Source organism: Lissotriton helveticus, chromosome 4_1 (genome assembly GCF_964261635.1).
Source record: "Lissotriton helveticus chromosome 4_1, aLisHel1.1, whole genome shotgun sequence".
Taxonomy (NCBI): domain Eukaryota; kingdom Metazoa; phylum Chordata; class Amphibia; order Caudata; family Salamandridae; genus Lissotriton; species Lissotriton helveticus.
Window position 1 is genome coordinate 528,624,132 of NC_136063.1, and position 16,972 is coordinate 528,641,103.

At 41.2% G+C, this 16,972-nt stretch overlaps 1 protein-coding gene across 1 annotated transcript in view; it reads right to left on the bottom strand.

Moving 5' to 3' along the window:
- The window catches only part of LOC144828023 (uncharacterized), a 1,462,897-nt gene that overhangs the window by 345,470 nt on the left and 1,100,455 nt on the right, over positions 1-16,972 (bottom strand). Inside the window, exons 20-21 of the mRNA XM_078686162.1 lie at positions 8,408-8,692; positions 5,688-5,934 (exon numbers count right to left, since the gene is read on the bottom strand). Coding sequence (XP_078542288.1) covers positions 5,688-5,934; positions 8,408-8,692 — 532 coding nt within the window. The remainder of the gene's footprint in view (positions 1-5,687; positions 5,935-8,407; positions 8,693-16,972) is intronic.

The window sequence follows — 16,972 nt, forward strand, 5'->3', positions numbered from 1 at the left end:
CAGTCCTTAATTTGTGCCTGTGCTTTCTGGTGCTCAGCACCGGCACTTAATTTCCAGCACCGGGGCTAATCACTGTCTAGCACATGGTAGTGGTGTCTGCCAAGTTAGGTACGAGCACAACAACTTCTGTTTATTATTTCAATTTCAATTCTCAATAATTAATATTTGCCTCCAAAGCCCTGCTTATAGCTTTGAGGGCCTGTAATAGTATGAATTGTCACACTTTTAAGAGTGTGATGATTATTAGTGTGTCAGTGCTGTCATTGGCAGTGCTGCCAGGGGCAACGGATGGTGCAAGCTCTAGTGTCCTCCTGTCGCGAGCCCCGGCACTAAGCTTTTTTTTTTTTTTTTACAAATTAAGCACTGCCTAGTTCATTGTCCCTGTAGCCAGATCCCAATGTTCCTATGCCATAAACTTCGAATCACTGCCCCCAAGATGCTTGTTCACGGTCTCAGAGTGCCTACAGCCAGATCCCATTGCCCCTATGCCACACACTTAGACTTATTGCCTCTATGGCGCTTCTTTATTGTCTCAGAGGTCCTGTAGACAGATCCCATTTCTCCCTACGCCATACACTTACAATCATTGCCCCTAGGGTGCTTGTTTATAGTCTGACAGCTCCTACAGCTAGATCCAATTGCTCTCTATGCAATACATTTACAATCTTTTCTCCTGTGGTGCTTGTTTATAGTCTGAGAGCCCCTACAGCCAGATACCATTGCCCCTATACCATACACTTCTGATCACTGCCCCTTCGGTGTTTATTTATTTTCTGAGAGTCCCTACAGCCAGATCCCATTGCCTCTCCCTACAGCCAGATCCCATTGCCCATACGCATTACACTTACTATCATTGCTCGTAAGGTGGTTGTTTACAGTCTCAATGCCCCTAGAGCCAGATCCCATTGCCCATACGCCATACACTTACTATCATTGCTCGTAAGGTGGTTGTTTACAGTCTAAATGCCCCTACAGCCAGATCCCATTGCCCCTACGCCATACACTTACTATCATTGCTCGTAAGGTGGTTGTTTACAGTCTCAATGCCCCTAGAGCCAGATCCCATTGCCCCTACGCCATACACTTACTATCATTGCTCGTAAGGTGGTTGTTTACAGTCTCAATGCCCCTACAGCCAGATGCCATTGCCCCTACTCCATACACTTACAATCATTGCTCCTAAGGTGTTTGCTTACAGTGTCAGAGTTCCTGTAACCGGATCCCATTTCTCCCTATGCCATACACTTCCATAATTGCCCCCCAGTACTTGTTTAACGCCTTCAGCTCCTAGTAACTCACTCCCATGTCCCTTGTCCTTCATGATTTGCCCTCTGTAGCTAACCGAGCCTGCCGCCATACAGTGTGTATCCTACCTCCTGACTGTACTCCATACTCTTCGTCCTGGCCATACATGCATATGCCCATATTTTTCGGCGTTTGTTTGTGAAGCTCCCGGGTTCACTAACAACAAGAAACATATACGGTCCTGCAAGCAAGCAGTGCTGGCAAGCTTATCCGGTGACGTTGTTCAACTGAGCTGTCACATGGTAAGTTTCTAACAGCCACGGAAACTAATATCAAAAAAGGAACTAATGGCCTAGTAGCTGATATGGTTCCAGAAGCAGTGAGGAATGCGTTACCATTATCAGCGATAAAGACAATGTCTGCACCTTCAATTTACCAAGAACTCCAGCGCTGGCAATTATATATCCCCCCACTGCAGCAACTGGACCAAGGTCCCGAAGACGCGGAACATCAGCAAGAAACTTTCAATCCAGTTATTTGGTCTCTATTGGTGTGCAAGAAAATCACCTCCATTTCACATATTCAGCTTTTTGTATCTTTGTAATAGCTTTTTTTTACGAATGTACTTGCTTTACTGTATAATGTAGGTCTTAACTAACCTTGAATTGAAAAGGCGAAGAAGATAGTGTAAGGCCCCTTGGCTGATCAATTCGGGCTGTCCTGCACCTGGTCAGCACATCGTTCTCGCACCCTGCACTTTTCTCATGCACGCCTGTACATTTGCTGCTTGCTGCTCAAGCCATATTGTTGCTAAGTACTGGACTAAAGTGGTTGATTAGCCGGCTCTAGCGCCACTTATATGTCTATAACAGTCGCTAGTATACCTCATTAATTAATCGCGAACTCTAGTACTGGCAAACAGTTGCACATTTTGCACATTACGCACTTATTTGGAGCAACTAAGCAAGAATGTTAAAATGAGTTGTCCGTACGCCATTGCTTTTTATAAACAGTTGCCTTTTTTGCATCCCCAGCCCCTTTAGCTTTCCAACCCCCAGATTCATCAACAAAGCAATTTGCGATTCCTTAAAATAGCGAAAAATACCGATTCGCTATTAAGGAATAGCAAAATGCTATTCATCAAGAAATCACAAAAAAACCGATTTCTACTAATTCCTTAATTGCGACTCGCAAATTGCGAGTCGCAATTAAGGAATATCTCCCCATTCATTCCTATGGGCCTAGAGGCCCATAGGAATGAATGGGAAGACAATCTCAATTTGCTAATCGCAATTAGCGATTCGCAAATTGGGATTGCGATTTCAAGGGTGCAGGGGTGTCCAAAGGACACCCTGTTGCACCCCTGAAATTGATGTGTGCACATATGTTGCGCACACACATGCCCTTAGGGTATGTGTGTACGCAACATGAAACTTTGAAAAATGCACTTTAGTGCATTTTTCAAAGTTTTTGCTATTTACCACGTAGTTAGACTTCGCGGTAAATAGCGGCCCCAGATTGCGAATTCACAATTTTTAAATGGTTCATGAATTGCATTTAAGGAATCTCAAATTGAGATTCCTTAAATGCAATTAATCGCAATTTAGCGATTTCTAGAATTGCGACTTTTGCATTTGGGATGATGAATCCCAAATGCAGAAATAGCACTCACAAAGGGCCAGATTCTCAGAATCTGGCCCTTTGCGAGCCAATTTTACTTTGATAAATCTAGCTGCAAGAGTCACAAAAGAATGTGCGAGCTTTACTCCAGTACATAGACTTAATCAATAAAGAAGAATGCTCAATGACCCTCTGTGGGTTTTTCCTGACCGCCCTGCTCTTGGCCATTGAGTCATTTTAATTGATCATGACGGTTTTAGGGGGCCAAGTTTTATGTCGGTCCGTATTTTATAGTTCTTCCCCCCTTTTTTTTAACCGTGGTTTTTACCTTGACACAAACTGTTACCACGAAAATGTGTTATGAGATGTACTTTGTCACGGTTTTAATTAACTGTACAATAAACTTACTTACTTACTTATACTTTCATTGTGTGTTTTAATGTTTGACTCATACCCAGATCTTTTAATTGTAACACATTTGGACCATGTTAGTACTACAAAAAACACACAAACCTACAAATGAATAAAATAAGCTGAGTGTGGTTGTGCCAAGAAGCTTTTCCAATCAGTCAGCTCCAGCCACTAAGCTGGCTGTGTAGTCTTGTTAATACAGAGGTACGTGGCAGATCTACAAAATGAACAGCTTGAAATGGCAACTAGAAATGCGATCACAAAGGGACCCTGAAGAAGAAACTGCATGCACTAGGTGAATGAATGACTGAATGAGTGAATCATTGATCTGGGCAGGGCATGCCCTGGAGGCAACATTCTGTTAACAGTTGACCAGGCTTGCGCTCCTTCATGGTCACAGAGGACATCCAAGGATGCTATTTGCGGATTAAATTGCAGCATTGCAACAACTCAATGGGCTTCATGGTTCTATTTAAAAAAAGAATAAAAAAATGAATGAATGCAGAAATGAATGCTTGTTTGTGGTTGGCAACATATTTGTTGAACCAATTATGTAACCCCATCTATCTTTATCACAAACCCAGCCACATATAATTTCTTTTTGAGAAAGAATGAATAAACTCTTGAATGACTTAAACACATGGTCTAAAAGTAGGGATCGAATTTAAACAACGTTTTGCAAACCTGCTTTCAAAATCCAACATAAGGCGTGCAGGCTGCACATAAAAAAATCTTGGTAAAGAATAGAAAAAAATCTGCTATTATCCAATAAGTTACTGTAATCACATGATAAATCACCAAGGTTCCCAGGCGACGTTTCCAGCTTGAAAGTGCAAAGGCATAAATGTTTTAGGCGCTCTGTCATTTTATTGTATTTGCTGTGCTTGTATATTTCATGCAGGCGAGGCAACATCCCTTCCCCCTAAAATGCAGATGTTGAAATATCAGCAGTGAAAAGAGAACCAGTGTCTAAGGCATCCCATGGCTTCTCATCTCCTGCCCTGAACACGTTCCAAGTCACATATGAGGAGAATGTGGATTTGATTGAATTGAACTTGGAGAGGTGAAGAGAAAAATCGGATTTCAACGCAAATGAGCCTTCTCGCGCTCCTTTCAGCGCAAGCGTATGGCTCATCTGAAGTGCCTTAAAAACTGCTGCCGATCCCTGCAAGCCGGCTGCAAAGGGTTAAACGGCTCCAAGTTTACCTATGCTTTGGACTTGAGCCTCGGTTGATCCCAGGCCAGAGGCACTCGCAGCTGCATGCTTTATTTACAATCCCTTTGGCAGACTTACAACTGCCCCAGGCTATAACACAGTGTACCTAATGTTCAAACTGGCAGGTAATCTTATGTCAAACATCCCTCTTTGATTTAAAGTGATCAATAGAACCTTGTAAAGAGGTAATTTCTCTGATGTTTCCACCTTGCTTTTCTTACAGGTGATGCGCACAAAAGGCGGTGCACGTATGATGTACGAACCACTAGCGGGGAGCTATGAGCATGTTTTTCCAGATGTTTCCGGTGCACAACGATTTCGGATCAATACCCTCTGTAATACAATTATCTACAATGATCTGGCTGTATTGAAAAAGAATTTGCAACTGGCCTCTGGGGATTTTGATAACCGAAATGCGTATATGGCAACCGTTGTCTAGAGAGGGAGGAAATTAAGAGTTGACAGAGGCTGGTGGGAGCAGTCTAAATGGCTTCATCAATGTTTTATTTGGTGATGGCACAGAGGCTAGTCTCTAAGAAAGTTCCCACACCAATGCCCAGCCCAGCAAATACCATGCACAACGTCCACCAATGTGTTTTTGCTTCATGTACAGTTTCTCCGGTGGAAAAAAAACTCTTATATTTCAGCTCTCTGCCTCTGCATGTGGTCACATCAATCGTTACATTCTTCTTTCTGATGCAGCTTATCCGATGAAAAATAAATGTATTATTTGTTCTTCTGCATTTGGTCACATCTGTCACATTTCTGGACTGAAGTGTGTGTTAGCTTTGTCCACACACTGGTGACAAAAGTGTAAATGTAGACATTCAAAAAGCCTATGCAATATAAAAAAAAGGAGGCAAAAAAAATCCAAGGATAAATTAGAATAGGCTAGAAATGCTGGAAAGGCTCAAATACTTTTCATTACTGCGACCATAAATATCCAAGTTACACCAGAGAGCAGCACCCAAACTTGGCACTGCCAAAAGAATTAACAAAAATCCTTCAGCTCCACCTAGGTGAGACAAGGGCAATTTATCCCATCAACAGCAGAATGATCAGTGTCGAATTATAATACCATATGTTTTGATTTAGAAGGCCTGAGGGCATGCGCGCAGAGGACTCAACATGTCCGCTTTGTCACCTGAACAAGATGGCGCCGCCCAGCGTGCCTCTCTCCACAGTGCAGTATTACCTGTCTCTCTGTACTGTCTATGGATGTTCTGCAGGTCTTGAGTGAGCTGTTGGATCTCGTGCGTCAGCGCCATGTTTTCTTTCTCCTTTTGCGCCTTCTCCTTCTGGGTGTCATGGAGGCCTGCTTTCAGATTCCGGACCACGCTGTCCAGGTGCTCCACCTCGGACACTTTGGCTTTGATGCCTTCCCTGGCCTGCAGGAGGTCAGCTTCAGATTTCCTCAGAAGGTCGTCTCTTTTTCTCACTGCCTGTGGAGATAAAGGCAAAGGAAAAAAAAATAATTCGACAGGACCTTTAATGGTTTGTTTTGTGAACTGAGCATCCCAATTTTAAGCTACAGAAAAAAGTGGATTACAAAGCACTTCATTAATAACGGTGTCACTTTTCAGTCAAATTTCAATCAAAACGTTAAAAAAAGAATAGACTACGGGATGAGAACAAAAAAGCATAGGGCATATAAAAAGATTCAACATTGTAATCAGTACATTACTAGCAACAGATCAAAGGTAAACATGGTTGGTGTGTTAAAGATTAAAATAAACACACCGATCAATATTGCATAATGATATTCCAAGTAATTATTTAAATATGGTTAATCAAAAGTACAGTTTGTTTTGCTTCCATTCGTTAAAGGGCTTCGCACAGCGAGGGGTCTCCCTAACAGAGTTTATCGTATTTTATTCTAGTGGCAACCATCTCCCTTCCACCCAATCAGGGAACACTCTTTCCAACGCAGGCCTGTGGTGAAGGCCGCTGCCACCCTGCAGGCCCCGGGGACCGGTACATTATTGCCTGATCACAAGCAGCCTGGCCTTGTTGTACACAAATCCGGTGATTAGCATTTTGTTTCATTTTGGCTACATCATTATTCAAAGCGGAACAGCCCTGTAGCTTTCACAGTAGAAACCCCTTGCATGAACAAAGCCTGCGCCATCAACAGCAGGTTGATTAATTTTAATTAGCTGTATTTACATTGCAACTTCATTGGTTTATGCTTCAAATCAATTAAAATTTCTTATTCATTAGTGACTGGTTCTTATTGGCTCCATGCCACACCTTGATTTCCTATCATGCTCCATCGCGGTTCTTTTAATCTGAATATTTAGTACCCTTTCATGTCTTAATTACAGCAAATTGCACACAGTTGGCACAATTTCTTGAAATTAATCCCAGAGTACTTTGTTTCTGTCAAGCAGTCAAAGCCCAAGAGAATAATAGTAAATGTTATTGCAGATCTAAATTTAAACGACTGTCTGTATATTTAACACAAGCCTTTAATTATTCCAGCGATTCGGGTTTTAGTTCAAATACCAAGCATTCTTTACCGAGATGTAAAATTGTTACGGATTGCAAGCACTGTTCAGGCATGTTTGGGTGAACTAACTAACAGTGGTGCCATTTTGTTTAAAGCCTTATTTCTCAGGTGCACAACTCACGGCACACAGTGAAGCACTTTCACACAAATATCTATTGCAGTTCGTTTAATGCACAAGAAAACGGAATTAAAATACACAGTTTAAATATTATTGTATATATGACGGTATTATAGCTCTAATACACGTCCCTTTTAGCTGCGGGCTTATTAACTGTCTACCACACTAAACAGATCGTTTTTGTACTTTAATTTAGAATAAGAATCTGTTTTTTTCAAATATGAATGTGTTGGCTTGCATTGACCACACAAATACACGACAACACACTTGATACAAATAAGGCTGACTGAAAGGAATGTAAACCTTGGTAAGATTTGACCAGTGGTGTTCCTAGAGTGGGTTCACATGGGTCCTGTGCCCACGAATCTTATGTTGCCACCCACCCCCTTCCATTGTGTCCCTCCACCACAGCTTTTGCAGGAGCACACAAAAAACAGGCACTGCACCCTTTCACACACATGTATTTGCCCCTCTGCCTTTTTCACAAGCCTACGTTTGCTTAAATGTATAAATCTGACTTACTGTGTAAGTGCATTTACGTGCATTTCTATATAGATAAACACCCATACATTTAGATTTAAACATTTAAAGGAAGCATTATCTCTCTCTCTCTCTCTCTCGCTCTCTCTCTCTCTCTCTCTCTCTCTCTTTTTCTCTCTCTCTCTCCGTCTGACTGTCTGTACTGTCTGTCTGTGTGCCTGTCTGTCTAACACACAGTCTTTACAGTTGACTTTTGCAAGGGGCTCCACCGGTTTTATCTGTCAGCGTCCCTCCCACCACCACCACCTACAAATCCATTCCAGAGTCGCCTCTGCTTGAACCCTTTTAGATGCTTGCATGATGAATCTGCCCGGCATCATTGCAAACAGCAGACACAGCAGTGTAGCTATGTTGCACAAGGCCCTCGTGCAAGCTAAATAACTAGTTAGTAAAAGACAGTCATAAATGCTGTGTAGTGAGCGGCTCACGCCCCTGGGCTTCGGTGCCACTGCTCCGGCTGCACTACTGATAGTTATATGTCTCCGAAGGGACAGGTCTAACTGTCGCCAATGACAAAGCAAAGGGAGGTCGGCCCACTCCATAAAAAGCGTGCTGCTTAAATTGTATTTTTTGTAAAGGTGTGACTCCTTTTGAAGTTTCGAAAAGAGAGAAATGAAAAAAAAATCAAATGTTGGAAAGATAAAGGGTGCATACCTCTTCGGCTGAATTACACCACTGTACTCAACTTCACATTTGAGAGGTGTGCTTTCTTGCGATTGCCATTTGTACTCCAAAAGTGAAAGCATACCTGATCTTTCTGGCTGCAGAGTTTCCGAGCATCTGCAAGGTCCCTTTCAAGCTGCGTTATCTGCTGTTCTAGATGTGCGTGTCCTACTTTGTGTTTCTGCTGGGAAGCTATTATATCCAGATGCAACGACTGCAAGGTCTTGTCTAGCTTTTCAATTTCAAGAACATATTTTTTCTGTTGGTTGAGTACATTAGCAACTTCCATTTTTTGTTCCTGTATGATCCGCTCGCATTCTTCAACCTTTGAAGTCGTCTCATTGCATTGACTTCTCATGATTTCAAGGTCCTTTTCAAAGACAAACACAAATGTCCAGTAAAAGGAAAACATTCAGAGAAAAAAGCAGCAATCTACAAAAAGTCCACAAACAGGAGAACATATTCCAAATGTAAAAAGGTGCTTTAGTTTACCTGGTATTAGTAGGCACAAGACATCTAATTTTTTACAATGCTCAAGAATTATTTTTTCATAAATTTCTTGAAAAGACAAAGTAGTAGCCAAACGTGATGTGCACTCTTTTCTGAGTAGATACGAACGTGTATGAATAAAGAAATATACATATTTAGTTTTACATTGCATAAAGATTACTCGTGGAAGATACCTGTAGTTACTGCTTTAATAGTGTCTCTATTTAAATTAATATTTTACTTAAAGACATGATCCGAATCTCCTTAGTTTCTAAATCGCTATTTTTTATATAAAATATAAATGTTGACTATGTTTGTATGCAACTATATGGCTACAACATACTGCTTTCAAATCTCACCAATAAATACTCTCTTGTATGCAATAACTTGCTCAGTGTTTGTAGTCTCACTGTGCCCGAGAAACACAAACCGTTAGGGGAGGGTCCTAGGGCATATTTAGAGACCTGGCATGGACACAGCCCCCAATAATGAACATAGTATACACAGAGTGTCCACGGGTCTGTCAACAGCAAATCTCCCTTTAAAAGACGTAAAACAACAAAATAAGTGTGTAAATAAATCAGAGGATCACCTTATGAATAAGGATACCCATCAGTCACCATTCGATACCGCCCTAGTCATCATCTGGGCTTCCTTACGAGCTTCCCATCGTGAATCATAAAAGATGTTTACTAGGACTAGGTGGACACGTCCTGCATCTATTAATGAAGTACAGGATCACTTTTAAAGATGTTAAGTAATGGTGTCAAATGATGGGTAAAAAATAAGAAAATTGCAGTGCGTGAAATAAGTGAAATAATTAGTGAGTTAAAAAAGTACTTTTTCAGTCAGTTTTGTCGTTCGTTTTTTACAGCGTACTGTGCTTTTAAGTTCAGAAATTCTTAACTTGACTTTGCGTGTCGTCATGCCTACGTATCTTAACTATGCTGAAAGAGAAGGGGTCCCAGTGGACAACCAAGAAAATACAAATATTCAAAAAATCAATTAGCAATCATTTGCTTACATTGTTTTTATTTCAAATGTAGCCAAGCCAGTGTTTCAGGCAAATCAATTTACAATGACATTGATAGTTATCATACAGTGCCCGGAAAGGGAGGGAAGGGGGTGTGATGTAGCAGGTGATGGAAGGGTAAGTGACATATAAACAAAGCCGAAGGCTAAAATCAATCAGAGAATATTACAATAATCCAAAAAAGTAATGACCATAAGTTCAGAACCAAAGTTCAAAATACCATGCTTCATAGATGTACTGATTAACGTTATTTCAGGAATGAAGCTGTGAGTAATACAAAACAGTCGACGTTTCGACCCCTGTTATAAAGGCAGGCATGGATTGGTCCCTTGCAGTGGGGTCTTCATCAGGACAGTGAGTGGGGCAATGGGGCACGACCGGGTATGTTAGTTGTCGACGGTGGAGAGGGATCCTAACAGAGAAGCTGATCAAGACTTGAAAATTAGAGGTCCAGCTCTGGTCTCCAAGATCACTGGAGAGTAATATTAAATTGGCGTCGTTATTGAGCACCAATAGTTATCCCACAGAGGTCAGTTCCATACATCAGAAATTCATGGGATGAATTAGGAGAGCGCAAGTACCTTGATACAATCTGGTTGAGACAGACGATCTCACTTATGCACACCGGAATCAGCGTAGATGTATCAATGGGACAGGATCGGTATTGGAAAATCTCAATGCCGAGTGGAAGAACGGGTGATTCGGGCATTGAATGTCCGAAACGGCATCTGTAGTGAAAGGAATCAATCCCTGTTTCAACTGCCGTACCGCCGCCGAGTTCGCGAACACGGGTAGTTGTTGATAATTGGCTAGGATTATGGAGTTAAGATTGCCTTTTTTTTACAAGAAGAATCACCGGCTAAGCTGTCAAAAGAGGAATGACTACAATCTCTTTGATAAATATTATGACCTTAGTAGTGATGCTGGTGGCAAAATACATTTTTAGAGTGATATCAGTTTATGAGTGAAAAATACAATAGTGAAGAATAGTCAGAGAGGTGAGATAGTGAGGCTGAGCTGAAAAAGAGAAGGAGCAACAGAGAAATGAGAGAGAGAGAGAAAAAGAAGCAGAGATAGAAAATCAGAGGTAGCAAAAATAGTGCGAAGTAAGGACAGAGTTGAGTTAGAAATAGAGAAGGGAAGTGGACTAGTGATGCTGAGAATAAACAGTAAGGTAAAATTAGCCAAATTGAATTTGGCTATGATATTGGATTCAAGATTGCCTTATTTTACAGTTTACAGTCTAGAATAGAAGTTGCAGATACGGGTAACCTCTGACATCTGATCTACACATGCAGAGCATCACCACAATTCTGTTAACTGTTTACTAATATTTACACACACCAGAAACATTCTGGGGAAGGTAGTCTAGGTAGGGGGATGACAGGACCCCCAGAACTGATGAAATGCCATGAGCCTTGTTAGGCTCTTTCTGGGATGAAACATGTTGACAATGTTGTCAGAGGGAGACAAGATTAAACAAGCATTAATGTCAACCTTGGACCATTTTAATATAAAAGAGGCACTGACCGTATCATTGAGGCAAATTATAGTATTTCATCACTCATTGTGGACAGCAATAGAGTTGGATACTTCTGATATATATGGTCCCTCTCTGGGCCATATGATGAACCATAACACCAATGATGGGTCCTGCGTCCTAACAATAATATCAACGAGTCTATGAAGCTTTAGCTAGCACCTTTATCTGACTATCTGACTATTATCACCTGACAATTATAGTCAATCAGTCTGTACTTTTCTGTTTATTTTGGACAGTTAAAGTCATGGAGGGTGAAGAAACAGTTATACAATTCCTGTTGCTTCCTTTCTTGTGATTCCTAGTCAAAAGCACCAGCTCCCTTTTAAAGTATATTGTAAATATTGGGGTTGAACCCATATAGTCAGTGGGACCTGGGTATTTGCTCGGTATAGAAAGAAGGGGTCCCAGACAATACACAACAAATTCCACAATTCGAAGTATAATGCGTTGGATTATTTCACAAAAGGTCGAGTCAAGGTGCAAAGTGTTTTAATTTTCACCACACCTGTGCTAAACATTCATTAGCTCATTACTCAAAACATGAATATACACATATTAGACACAATTTCAATAAGCCCAAAAGGGGGGGGGAAGAGGGAAGTGCAAGGGAGAGAAATAAACATTTCTTGCTAGTTAGACATCACTATTTCAAAAAAAATTTCAATTGCGTGTGACCATATTAGAAAATCACAAGAGAGAGTACACAGATCCCCAGGCGTGGGGTCAACAGCAGTGTGTAAAAATCAACATCATATATTTGTACAGAATCTCCTATTTAGCTGTATACATTAAACCGTTCCGTAGGAGTTCGAATTAGTAGAGAAGTCTACGTTTCGACCCTAGATTGTAGGACAGTATATCCTTACTACGCGGGTCTTCGTCAGGACGTGAGGGAAGGGAAGGAATGTGGGGCTGTTCCTGCTCAGGAGTCAAATAAATTCCTGGTAACACATAATTCTGGCCAAAGCCGAGCGGAGTAGTAGATTAGTAGAAATTAGCTGTACCTCTACAGCGTTGCTGTGTAGGATCAAGGTGCGTGTATCATTACAGTTGGTGAAGTTGGGTCCATACGAGTCATAGTTCAGCAGTGAATCCGCGGTGACATAGTAAAGCTAAACAGCGAGCCAGCGTCTGTCATGGTCAGGGTCCAATTATACAATGCAATATCTCTGATTAGATAAAAATCTTCCAGCACGCTGTCATTGCGGTCGGAGGGTTTACTTAAAAAACGGCGATGTGTACGAGTCCAAATTCCACCATTAGATCCGAAGTGTTTTTTCAAAGGGCGCGTGTATGAGGCAGCGTCTGCTCACAGCCTGGAAGAATTTCCTGATTCTTCCAGGCTGTGAGCAGACGCTGAATAGGAGATTCTGTACAAATATATGATGTTGATTTTGTGTCTAATATGTGTATATTCATGTTTTGAGTAATGAGCTAATGAATGTTTAGCACAGGTGTGGTGAAAATTAAAACACTTTGCACCTTGACTCGACCTTTTGTGAAATAATCCAACGCATTATACTTCGAATTGTGGAATTTGTTGTGTATTGTCTGGGACCCCTTCTTTCTATACCCTTTTAAAGTATGGCTCTAGTAACAAGGGGTATATCAGCTCAACAGCTAACGATGTCTATAATTTGACCTAAAAACGAGATTAGAGCAGCACACAACTCTTCCAGGAGATTTAATTCGTGCTTGGTTACTTTTTAGGGCCATTGGTAACTAAAGGAACTTACATAAATCCTACTTTTTATATTAGCATGGATGTGTGGGTTATCCTTGCAAAATCATTACTTTTGACGCAGACAACAGAAAGGGGATCTACTTTGCATTCGACCCTGCCTCCTTCTTTGTTTATCAATGGAGTTTCAAAGTTATTTGTAATATGCTGCTCATAGTTGTTTGTGCATATTACCATATAGTGGTTTACCTTGTCGACGAGACTGCTAGGCCAAAACAATGTGTACAAGACTTTACGCCTTTTATTTAAATTGTTCCACAGTTTTCTCAAATGTGATATAAGACAACATTTTGTGTATGTATGTATGTATGTATGTATGTATGTATGCATTATGTATGTATGTATTTATTTGTTTATTTATTTGCTTGCACTGTAGCAGCAGATTCAGATTTCATGTTGCAAGATGGGACAGGAAAACAGGAAAAAACTTACAGAAAATTAAACTGTTAGGCATTGGGGTTCTGGTTGGCAGAGGTATACACTCTGCCCAAGCAGGAACCACAATCCTAGTCAGGGTAAGTGTAGTATACACTCAAATTGTACATGTGCTCACCCTCTGGTAGCTTGGCACACTGCAGTCTGGCTAAACTAAAGAAGCAATGTGTAAAATATTTGGGCACACACTCAGTAACACAGTGAAAACACCACAAAGTACTCCACACCAGTTTAGAAAAGTAGCCAATATTTATCTGAGTAAAACAAGACCAAAATAACAAAAATCCAATCTACACTAGTCAAGATATGAATTGTGCAAGATTACATCTAAATGCAGTGCTTAGAAGTCAATAGGTCCAACTGATGCTAGGTGGTCACCTTGACTAGGGCAAATCCAAAAGTTCAGTCTGACCGCACCGGAGCACGGGCTGGATACGGGAGGTATGCAGACTCACTGACAGCACCTTGGATGCATCGATGCTCAGGGACGATGCATGCGTCTCTGTCGCAGGCAATGCGTGGTTTCCGAAGTCGGCAAAGTGGTTGATGCGTTGATGTCAAGAGCGATCTGCATAGTTTCCAAGGTGTCGATGTGGAACCACTGGGCTAAAGGCGATCCGTTATTTAGAAGCAATGCCGGACCAGAAATTCCTTGGAGTCAGAGAGGGGGCATCGCAGACGTTGGAGATGCGCTGTCTGAGACTCACACAGCAGCAGTGATTTGGAGGTGCTGCATTGTCAAAGTCGGGCTGCGTTGAGAGCTGGGGATATTGCATAGACCCCTCAGTGAGTGGTGTCCATGGCTTTGGTGAAGGCAGCAGCAATGCAGCAATTTCCCAGGGAATGCGCCGGTTCCAAATTACGCTTCAGGATCGATGCATTGGTTTTTTGGGTTGCAGCACCAAACACTCACTTCCAAGGGCCCAGGATTGATATGACACTACTTGAGAGAGCTGGACTCACAGCAAAGGAGCCCGATGCTGGTAGCAAGATGCAGGTGAAGTCTTGGATATCCATGAGACTTCAGCAACAGGAGTCAAGCCCAAACAAGACCTTGGAGAACCTTTAGAGAAGCAGGATGTAGAGAGTAAAGACCAGTCTTCTCACCCCAGGCAAGGTGCTGAAGGCCAAAACAGCAAAGCAAGCAGCAGAGTGGCAGCCCCTCCTGGCAGCACAACAGCTCGTCTTCCTTGCAGAATGCCCTCAATCCAGAAGTGTTCTGAGTATATGGTGTCAGTGGTCCGGTACCTATAGCCATTTTCGCCTAGTAGAAGAGAGACTTCAAAGAAAGGTCTTTGTAGTGCACAAGACCCTACCCTATTTTGCCCTGGTTCCAGACACATTACACGGGGATATGCAACACTTTGTGTGGGGACAGGCAGAACCCTATTCAGGTGCAAGTGTTAGCTCCTCCCTCTCAGTCTAGCTCAGGAAGACCCATCAGCCTGGAGATGGGCCATCAGGATATGCAGGGCCCACCTCTGCTTCCTTTGTGTGTGACTGTCTAGAGGGAATGCTCAAAGCCCAGCTATCATTCAACCCAGACATATATTCGAGGGACATGTAGAAGCAAAGTAAGAAAATGCTAACTTTCTAAAAGTAGCATTTTCAGACCTGCAGTTTCAAATGCAAATTCATTAAAGGAAGTGTGAATTGTGAGCCCAGCTACTCCAAACGTACTCTTCCTATATTTTCCCAATTGGAAGATACACTTATAAGGGGTTACAAGGCAGTTCCAATGTTAACCTATGCAAGAGATAGGCCTTGCTGTAGTGAAACACAAATTTAGCAGTCTTTCCCTACCAGGACATGTAAAACTCCAAAATACATGTCCTGCCTTTGATATACACTGCACCCTACCCATGTGGCTACCTAGGGTCTACTTTAGAGGTAACATATATGTAATAAAAGGGAAGGTTTGGGTCTGGCAAGTAGGTCAACTTCCCAGGTCGACATTGTAGTTTAAAACTGCACACTCAGGCACTACAGTGCAGGTCTGAGACTGGTTTGAAGGGCTACTGGTGGGTGGCACAATCAGTACTGCAGGCCCACTAGCAGTATTTGATTTACAGGCCCTGGGCACTTGTAGTGCACTGTACTACTGACTTATTAGTAAATCAAATATGCCAATTATGGAGAAACCAATTGCCATTATATTTTAGACTTAGAGCCCATGCACTTTAGCACTGGTCAGCAGTGAAAAAGTGCCTGGAGTACGCTACGAATTATAAGCCCAAGATTATGTTGATTTAATCAGAATCTCACATAGAATACAACATGAATCAAAATACCTATTATATTAAGGTGTACCAATGTTATTTCCAGATGGTTAATTGAAAAACCACTACAGGAGGACAACCCCTGAAAATCTGCGTACCGTTGATACATGCACCTATCCAATCACGTATGCAGCATTTGCTCCTTGCTTAATTAAATTTGGTAAGTGATTGAGTGTAACCTTTGGGTATAATAAATGTCGTGCAGTGAGATCCTAAGCACTTATCCTTTATATATTTTTTCACAGTCCACCACAATAATACGTTGCTTACGGTGGCTCCAGTGTACACTAATACACCGTGAAATCTTGACAATCTAAGGTAACAAACTTTCATAAAATAAGAGAGATAACTAGCAAAGAAGTACCCCAACTGGTTATGTATAGCTTGGATTTTTTCCTTTTGTTTTTAAGGTTGTTTTTAGAAAGGAGGATATTGGTTCTCCAAAATCATGGTTTTTATTTGATGACCCCAGAATTAGAAGTGAGAGTCTTAATGCATTGTAGTGTCTCTCCAATTTTAAATTGAGGTACGTAATAGAGTGGACTTCTATGTAGCACTGATGTTATTTGATTGCAGAGAGTAAATATTGAACATTAATTTGCTTATTAATATAGATATACATGTGACCAGTAGTCATATCAAAAAGAGAGTTTGAAGCTCAGAACCTAAAAAGCAACAGTGCCTTATATGTTTTTTCTATGTATAAATTAAAAAAATATGTATGATGTGATTAACTGTATGTTTCTATCTATTTAGAAAAACTGTCCTAAAGAAGGTTTTTAACCCAAAACCGAAACGCTGCATCGACAACTGTTTTTCTGACAACTGTATTTTCCAATGATATGTTTTTAAATATGTTTTTATGATTTTTGCACACAATCATGTACTGTATTGAATAAATGATGTATCTTTATAAATAGTTTGTTCTTGTTTTCATAAATTACTGTAATTATTGATATTAATGTTTTTGAGATCTTGGCACTAGTGGTTTTCTTGAGCTTTATCAGAGGTGACTAACAATTATTGTTTGTGTGATAGTTAGATCTTTTTACTGCGTGTTAGGGACCACTTTGTTTCAAACAACTTCCCAGGTCGACCTTGTAGTTTAAAACTGCACACACAGGTTCTAC